This window comes from Borostomias antarcticus (assembly GCF_949987555.1).
Source record: "Borostomias antarcticus genome assembly, chromosome: 7".
NCBI lineage: Eukaryota > Metazoa > Chordata > Actinopteri > Stomiiformes > Stomiidae > Borostomias > Borostomias antarcticus.
Window position 1 is genome coordinate 30,572,695 of NC_140240.1, and position 10,000 is coordinate 30,582,694.

At 44.1% G+C, this 10,000-nt stretch overlaps 1 protein-coding gene across 1 annotated transcript in view; it reads left to right on the plus strand.

The window, feature by feature from the left end:
• The window catches only part of sorcs1 (sortilin-related VPS10 domain containing receptor 1), a gene marked incomplete at both ends in the record, with an annotated part of 126,768 nt that extends 125,422 nt beyond the window's left edge, over positions 1–1,346 (plus strand). Inside the window, 2 exons of the mRNA XM_084441475.1 lie at positions 689–849; positions 1,282–1,346. Coding sequence (XP_084297601.1) covers positions 689–849; positions 1,282–1,346 — 226 coding nt within the window. The remainder of the gene's footprint in view (positions 1–688; positions 850–1,281) is intronic.
• Between the last annotated feature and the right edge of the window lie 8,654 nt (positions 1,347–10,000).

A 10,000-nucleotide genomic window follows, 5' to 3' on the forward strand; every position in this document is an offset into this window, starting at 1 on the left:
GGGGACGAGTGTCCCTCTCTCTAGTCCAGTCAGATGTCCTCGGGCCCTGGGGGACGAGTGTCCCTCTCTCTCTCTAGTCCAGTCAGGTGTCCTCGGGCCCTGGGGGACGAGTGTCTCTCTCTCTCTCTAGTCCAGTCAGATGTCCTCGGGCCCTGGGGGACGAGTGTCCCTCTCTCTCTCTAGTCCAGTCAGGTGTCCTCGGCTCCTGGGGGACGAGTGTCCCTCTCTCTAGTCCAGTCAGATTTCCTCGGGCCCTGGGGGACGAGTGTCCCTCTCTCTCTCTAGTCCAGTCAGATGTCCTCGGCCCCTGGGGGACGAGTGTCCCTCTCTCTCTAGTCCAGTCAGGTGTCCTCGGGCCCTGGGGGACGAGTGTCTCTCTCTCTCTAGTCCAGTCAGCTGTCCTCGGCCCCTGGGGGACGAGTGTCCCTCTCTCTCTAGTCCAGTCAGATGTCCTCGGGCCCTGGGGGACGAGTGTCCCTCTCTCTAGTCCAGTCAGGTGTCCTCGGGCCCTGGGGGACGAGTGTCCCTCTCTCTCTCTAGTCCAGTCAGATGTCCTCGGCCCCTGGGGGACGAGTGTCTCTCTCTCTAGTCCAGTCAGATGTCCTCGGCCCCTGGGGGACAAGTGTCCCTCTCTCTAGTCCAGTCAGCTGTCCTCGGCCCCTGGCCTCATTGTAAATCTTTCCTCAAGGAAGATCCCAGGCCTCAACGTCTATGCGCAGATGCAGAACGAAAAAGAACAGGAAATGATCAGTCCAGCGAGTCCGACGGAGACCACGCCCAGTTCCCCGAGGGACCCGGCACCTTCCTCATCGGAGCTCCTGGACACCGGGCGCATCGCACGGCCCATCGGTGAGTCAAATAGACCTTTATTTATATTCTACCTTTTCTCCCTTTTTCCCTCACTCACTAGTCTCATTACACACATCTTTTCTGTTTTTCTTGTCATGTAATTCTGCTTCGTACCATTGCTCCTCACACATGGTTCCATTTGAAGCTAATCGCTTGTGTCGTCCACAGAACAGATATTTTCCACATAAACTTTGATTAATAACTTAATAAACCCATTACAGTACATTGGCTCCATTCAAGCTGTATGGGCTGTAACTCACCGTTCTGGACTGACGGGATGTATCCTGACAGCAGTTTCTCTGATCTCCCTCCTCCATTTCCTCTTCTTCTTCTTCTTCTTCTTCTTCTTTTTCTTCTTTTTCTTCTTCTTCTTCTTCTTATTCTGCTTCTTCTGCTTCTTCTGCTTCTTCTTCTTCTTCTTCTTGTTTTAAGGATGTATTAAGCCTCACGCACATGTCAAATTCTCCACGGAACTCCCCACGTACATCAACGTTTAAACTCCAGACCCAGAACAGCAGCGGCCCACAAGTGGCCAGGATTTTCTACCATTTTTGGGACACAATGGTTTTGAGCTTTATACCTGTGCATGTTGGGCCTTTCTGACACTTAACTGTGCTCGAAGAAACCAGAAGAAACTGTGTACAGGTTTTTTTTACATGTCTATCCAATAATTAAATTCATTTTTAATGATGTTTATTTATAAAAATTAAAGTAGGTCCTACTTAACTTAGAAGGAAGAGCCAGCATGAACTAAAGAAAATATAAAATAAAAAATAAATTAAAAAAATTGGTTCACTTACAGTATGTGTCCTACAGCTGTTTTTTTTTGTGTTTTTTTTTTGTACTAGTTGCTCACAGCAATAGTACACTATTTATTCATGGAAATAGACTTTTAAGTATGAAATATATATAAAAATCACATTTATTTTGTAAATCATGAATGTCCGATAATGTGAGATATTTGTGTATTTTAATAACAAACTGCAAACTAAACTGAAAACTCATATAAATCTTTACAATCATTTTGCTTTAGTTCATCATCTCATGGAAAGCTGATTATGGCACAATACATATTTTCTACAGAAAAAAAATATTTTGGATTCATTTCGCTTTAAATGTAGGCTATATTTCCAAGGCTAATACAGGGTTTGGTGTCTGTTTGCTTTGACTGTTTTGTTCAAATCCTCCTGTTAATCTTGATGTCTCACTCTCTCAATAACCTGTTAAGAGGATTCTCTGTGACCCCATGTAACTTCAATCGTGCGCAGCTCCATCATCCTCTGCTTATATTGGATTTGTCCGAAAATCTCCAGGTCAAGATTGTCGGTCGTTTGACTCCAACAGCCCAATCATTGCCAATGCCAATAGGTGAAAGACGCCTATATAATCAACGTTCTTGGTCGAGGCTGAAATGAAATGAGATAGAGAAACGTTAGCATGCGGGATTTAAATGTGGATGGCATCGGATTGAAAGAAAGAGCACATACAGAAATGGAAGTGCTTTTTGGGGACACGAGGCGTCGGTGTGTTCTATTGGATGGAATGGGACGGGAAGTGTAGTTCCAGAATAGTTAATGCAGCCAGTCAAGCTCAAGGCTGCCAACGCATCTAGGCTAATGTCCTGGCCTCGTAGGCCCTCTCTGCACATCCGGCTAGCACATTAGCCCCCGCCGTTCTGAGTGAAGCAGAGCGGGAATGCTAATGCTAGCATACATGGAGAGTTACCTTGTTTCTGAGGAGAACGGCGAAGGCGGTCAACCTCCGGGAAGGGCATGAATATCTGGCAGATATGGATGTTTGACTGATGGTTCTAGTATATTCTGAAGGAACGTGTACATGCACTTAACATTATGAACAAAGACGGCAGTTATGGAGGGAAAGGTTGAATTCTGGAGGATCTGTTCTGAACCAAAAAAGTGGTAGTGCAAGTGGCTTTAAAGCTATGCAGCAGAATGTTATAAACACACACACATTTATACTGTATACACATATACACACACAACATCCACCAAGAGGACAACATAGAATGTAAACCAATAGATACATTCCTCCTAACAAGATGCAAGTGACTCCTAAATTGAGATGAGAAGTTTGGGATTATGGCAACAGAACAGACTTGACTTTGACAGCGGCTGCAAGGCAAACGTTGGTCTGTTTGATCAAACCACCCTGCGTTGAGCGCTTGAGTGTGCGCTTTCATTCCGTTATTCAACAGAATAGACGGACACGATAATGGATTGATAATGATTAAACTTGTGAACTTATTCCCGACCCATTTTGTTACATTGCTATCTTATATCATAGAATTGTAAACTTTTTGATTGACGTTGATTGTTGACCAGTTTGGACGAGGGAAGGCTAGCCCCCAGGTTTAACGTTCGACAAATGTACATTAAAGGCTGCATGTGTAACCTATGTTTCTATGGACAACCCGACTTCTCATTTTCCAATGTTCTTATTGAATGTTTCACTGATTTACACATGAATATATGAGTTGTATCTTCAATAGTAGGACTTTGATCTAGGTGTCTGTCTTTATTTCTTTCCAAACAGAACTATGGAATGGTGAATAATTTGCTACTGATTTTATGAACAGTGGTTGAATTACATGATTAATATATATAATTTATCATATTGTTATATAATATAAAACGTACACCATGAAGGCAAATATAACGGGCGGGAAAAAAATAGCATTATGACTTTAATTTGACTCTTTACATGACAAAGTAATACAGTTATGGTTCGACTTTGTTGCGGAATTTTGGCTTCCTTTCACTTAAGTCTGAACAGTACAGAGACTCAGACAGGTTTTTTCCCCGTGTGCGAGTTATTCAACGCTTTCTACTCAGTCTGGGCCTGGAGAGTTCACAGGAGGGGAGGAGAAACAGGGAATATTCAGTTAGAAGGATTCCAGCTGCTTGAGGAAGAGGTAGACTCCTAACCACTGATCTGGGATCAGATTGCCCCCCACCTCAATTACGTATCTGTATCTTAATCAAATGAACACAGTCTGACTGTAGATCAGCTGGTTATGACGACCTCTAGCTGGTTTCTCTGTCAAAGCATCTTATGCCTTTGCTTCTTCAATTGAACAACAACAACAATAATAACAACAGGAAGTGGACAGGTGGAACTATCATGTGAGTGAACAATAAGGAAAGGGAACTCTGCCTTGCATGTTAAGACATGCGAAAGGACCTAGACCTGGGTCAAATACTATTTGCAAATACATTCAAATAATTTGTATTTAATACACGTATTTGACCCGTGTCTGAGAGTGTGATGTCACAGAAGCCCAGAGGCCGACAACCAACCACAAACTAGCAAGAGTGACCCTCTCCCTCTCTCTCTCTCTCTCCCCCCTGTAAAGTTAGCTAGATTATTTTTGTAGAGAAACTAAAAGAGTTTTAATATACTGAAAAGCTTTTATATAAAAACAGACGTTAAGGTGTACAATGTTTTTGTTTGACCTCAACTGTGCTGTGTGTAATTGTTTTATGCATTTACAATCATATTTATTAAATGGAAAGAAGTCTGTTAACAATATGTGTTTTCATTTTCTTACAATATTTGTAAAGAAATACTATGTATTTGCGGGAGTAATATTCAACCTATAAAGATAATGAATCAAACAAGTGTCTGTATTTTGTGGCATTCAAGTAACTGATGGGGAATTAAACATATGGTAAACAGTTAAAACCCCCTTCCCAGATAGCAAGTGAATCTGGGCCATATACAGGCCAGGGGCCTCATTTATCAAAGAGCGTGTAAATTCAGGTGTAAAAGAGGGCGTACGACGAAAACGCGGAAAATGCACAATGTAGCGTACGACGAGAATATTTACACGCTTTTCGGATCTATCAAAAATGTCGTATGCCCTTTTCTGCACGGTAAATCCGAGACGGGCGGGGAAGGGAGCGTACGCGCACGCGCCCCGTGTTCCGCCCCCTCCACGCCCTAATCCAACCATATATGGTCAAAAGCATGAGTGGCCAAACGTGGTTTCCCGGAAGGAACCGGCTTAAAAAGGTAGCGTGGAGCACCCAGGCGGGACAATGAAACATGGAACGAAGAGCAAAGAAGAGGAACTTTTCGGAGACGGAGGTGCATGTGCTAGTTGGTGAGGTCCACGTGAGGAAGGCAATCCTCTTCGGAAGGTATAAATCGCCTACGTTTGTCTGTTTGCTCCTACAGCTTAGTAGCCTACTTTAGCTACGTGTTGTGCATCTAGGGTTGGGCATACACGGACATACTGTAACATGTGGCTGCGAGTGAAGCAAACATTCTGTGGTAGGCTATGATTAAATTAGGACCAAAAACAGGGAACAATAACGCAGATGACCACTTCATAATGTTAGAACACATTAAACATTTTCCCCTCTGGGAAATTAAGACTCATCTAAATCACCCGGTAAATCACAGCATTTATTTGACTGCCAACAGAAAAACATATCAAATGAATATGGCTGCACAATGAAATGTTTAATGCATAATCAAGTTCACAGACAAACTCAAAGAAAATGATTGAAATTGTTTCTCCAGACTCTGACGTGGGGTGGGACTCAGAGGAGGGGGAGTCTGCAGTGGTCCTGGACCTGACGGTCGTGCCCCCGCGAGTTGCAGCCTCCACCTCCAGCGCGCCGACTTCCACCTTCTTATCAGCTTTGAATATATATCTTGGCAAACATAACACGGGATGATGTACAAGGAGGGGACAGATACCTAGTGAAAGTACTATTGGTTGCTAGTAAAAAGACAATAACGAGGGCTTGGTATTAGGTGGAACCCCCAACCAAGGTGCAGTGGCTGGGTGTTGTGGAGGAGATGTATGTTAGGGAGAGGTTCACGCATGCATTGAGGATGCATGAAGGAAAGTTTGAAGGGAGATGGGAAAAATGGATGGATTATAGAAGGAAGTGTGATGATACCACTAATATTAAAATTGTCATATTTGAGTAAGAAAAAAAAGCTGCATGGATGGAAGTACCCATAAGCTGTTATTGTAAGTTTTTATGTTTTATTGTATTGTCGTTGTATGGATGGAAAATGCTAATAAAGATTAAAGTAAATAAGACAAAGAATATGTATCTTGGCTATGCACACACCAATAAGCCAGCCGTCACGCGCAGCGCCTGCCTCCAGTCTAGCCCTACCCTGCTGTGCGCCAGGATGAATGAGTCATGCGTGGAGCCAGGCCACCGTGCCACTACACTTGTGATGAGCATGTCACATATGATTTGGGTATTTATAGTGTGCACATTTTAGCGATTCACATAGACGTGTTCATTCACTGATGGTGCCCTTATGTGGGTGCAGTCGCCATCGCCGTCACCTCTTTGGAGTTCTATCTCGGGCCAGTAGGCCGAGTAGCGCCGGATTCATTTAGGCTCGCATTACGCACAGGAGGACTGTCATTTATATGCTTACCAAACAGCAAACAGGTCCACATGATCACATATTACTGACAATCTAATTGGTCAATTATTGCCGTTTGATGGAGTGCCTGCATTAGGTGTGTGACATATAGCGCGGAAAGGTTTGGGACAGCGCATAGGTTCCGTTTGGGGAACGAATCCATATCGGACCATGAATGAGCCGGTTAGAGGACACGTCTAATCTAGCATTGCGATATATATTGGTGCTGAATTGGGCTATTAGCCTAAATGTATGTGCGTTCATGAACTGTCGCTCTTATTCTCTCCGTCAAACATAGTAATTCACCGACGCACCACCTGCGTCGCCAGTTCCCCCTGTGTTCAAAAAGGGCGTAGAACACCGTGTAAATCGGTACGCCAACTGGAGAGGTGTCCTACAAAAGCGCGGAGAAAGGCGACTAAATTTTCGCCCTTACGGCTTGATAAATCGCAATGTGGGGGGGGCAAATGGCGTACGCCTGAACTCGCGAAAAAGACCGTGTAAAAGAAGGCGTACCTCAATGATAAATGAGGCCCCAGATCTGGCCCTTGTGGCTTAGTTCCGGCCCATATATGGCCCAGAATCATTACACATCCGCTTGCTATCTGGGTTCTAACTAACAGTTAACACACTGGCCCATGTTGGCTTTTGTTGAACATTGTCCTTTGACTCTGCGTTGTGACTGTACCTACAATAAAACAAACTCTGCTTCAACCAATCACACACTGAAGATCTCTTAATGAAAGAAGATCCAACAGGAGATGGAGCGCTCGTTTATAAAATAGTTTAATTTAGTTTGCATAATCAAGCGAAAAGTAAAGTTACAGCTCTTCACAGTTGTGAAGAGGCCTCTAGCCTTGTCAGAAAATACTGGTCAAATCTCACCTGCTTCTAACCAACAGTAAAACATTACAGTATGTCTGTCTGGGCTTTTTCAGTGCAGTCGACAACATCTCAGCTGCAATAGCCTAAGCATTGAACTGTAGCCTTAATTACATACGCCATGTTGTTTATGCTTAAAGTCGCACTGAAACCGACGTTTGAGATCATCTAACTTCCGTAGTTTGACGTATTTCCGACGCAAACAAGCTATGAGGGTGGGACATGCGTTTAGAGGAATTTGATTGGAACATTGACAAGTGGACGGGTTTTAAGAACTTTAGACAGATTTGATAGAAGGATAGCGTTGATTGACGGGTGGATGTCGTGAGATTATTGGCCTAAAATCTAAGGTACCTGTTGTCGTCATTGCATGTGACCTACCGTTTTCCAGGAAGTAAGAAATTATATACTTTGATATAAGATTACAACAAAAGTAGAATTTTGTAAATATTTTAACATACATCGTTGAATAGGTGAACACTATGACCAATTATGTGAACCAAAATGGGACAGAATGCTTTTTTCATTTCAGTGCGACTTTAAAGAATAAGACTGGTGAAGTATATGAAGACAACAATAACAATCAAATCCCATGTCAACTATGAGTATTGATCTGCACAATAATGAACTTTAACAAATCTATTCCAGGTCTTATCTGGTCCTTCAATGCACTTTTGACCTCAAGTGAAGTTAACTTTTAACCCTAGTTGTAAAATGTAGTAAACCAGGAACTGGTCGTTGGATAAAAGAGTCAAGCTGAAATAGACTCCCCCTCCACACACACATACACACATACACACACACACACACACACACACACACACACACACACACACACACACACACACACACACACACACACACACATCCCCGTCTGATAACTTCAAATGAATCACACAACCTCCTCTTCGTATTCATCACTTTTCATCAAAAATATATTTTGCAGGCATGGTCTAAAAGGGTTAATGTTCATTCATTAGGAATCAAATGCATGTGCATGTGACATCTTTTATGAATGAACACTGGAGAAAGCAAATTTGATGCATTTGAGTATTGAGTTAAGTATTTGGCATGAAATCTCACAATCTCACAATATTTTTCTGGTATTTGGGGCGTAAAGTGGCTAATATCTGAAAATGCTCAAGGGATATCACCTGGTAGTCTACCCATCTCCAACCTACAATCAGCAGAGAAAAAAACTTGACCCACCATGGCTCTCGGACTAAATGACTACCCCATTACAATCTACATGTCCTTTCCATCATATCACAAAGCACAAGGAGTAATTGCTTTTTGGTGGTTTAGACTTGTTTACGCCTGTTCCCCGAGAACAAAGCAATTAGCGACAGCGATGCGGGCGACCTTCGAAGCCCACCTCCGAACCGCCGGTGTAGCGGCCCATTTAAACTCTCATCGTAATTTGCGGCCGCGTTGTCCCCGGCGCGGGGGTCAAGGGAGGGGAGAGATTAACTGCTCCGGAGGAGTCGTTAGCGCCGCTGCCAGCAGGGGAGGCCTGACTGCGGGGAAACGGTTAGTGGTTCTGAGCCAGACCGCGCCGGCACGCCCGGGGGAGCGGGACGATTACCTCAGATCTGGGGGGGGGTTGGCACTGCTGACATCTCAAGGTAACGGACTGCGGCACAGTGCCCGAGAGAGACTTGCTACCAGCCTGTAGGCTAGTCTGGCCTGATACTGCAGAATTAGTGTGAAGGAGGCAGAGAGAGATAAAGAGAGAGAGAGAGAGAGAGAGAGGGAGGGAGAGAGAGAGAGAGAGAGGGAGGGAGGGGACGGAGGGGGTAGAGTTTTACTGATTAAGTCAATTGGGTGACTAAGGCATTCCAGTAGCCTACTGCAGTATACTTGTTGCAGGATAAACACGCTAATAGCTCATGTCCCAATGCATGAAGAGTGCACCCTGACAGTCTGTGGATTTGAACTTAGCACATGACTACATGTGAAACGCTAATGCTAACTGGCTACTACGCTAGCCTACTTCATAACGTCATAACCAAGGCTGTCATCTGACAACCTCTAGTGGTGTCAGCGCCATGGCCCTTATTGTTGTCATGTTGAGTTAATGCTGTGTCCTTAATCACTGGGACTGGAGCATTGGAAAGAAACAGACTCAATTCCTCAGATAGAAATGAGTGAGAAGGAAGGACACAGCTTTATTCACCTCAGCTGCCATATTGGTCAGTCTGATGTAATTGTTGGTATGGATGCAGAAGTGCCCGTTGACTCCAATGTTAAAAGTTCACTATAAAAACACCACTTCAAGAACCAAAAATAGTCAAAATAACAGGCTGAATACACTATCAGGGTTACAAACTCATCATTAATAGACTCTGATTGTTTTCCACTGTCATAGTTTTTGCGTTTGGAACTTTTAACATTGGAGTCAACGGGCACTTCTGCATCAGTACGACCAATTACATCAGACTGACCAATATGGCAGCTGCAATGAATGTATGCTGGTGTATTTGTGTGTGTGTGTGTGTGTGTGTGTGTGTCCGTGTTGAGGGGAGGGTGACTGTCTGTGTGTGTGTGTGTGTGTGTGTGTGTGCGCGCGTGTTGAGGGGAGGATGTCTGTCTGTCTGTGTGTGTGTGTGTGTGCGCGTGTTGAGGGGAGGATGTGTGTGTGTGTGTGTGTGCGCGCGTGTTGAGGAGAGGATGTCTGTCTGTGTGTGTGTGTGTGTGTGTGTGCGTGTGGTGTTGTCAGGGGTAACAGGCAAGGAGTCAGAATGTGTGTGTGCGTGGAATAGCAATCTGGTACTGCAGCACCAGGACACAGAAACTCACAAAACAAACATCAAGACTGGGTCACAACCTAGTGGCTGGGTGTCCAATCTGT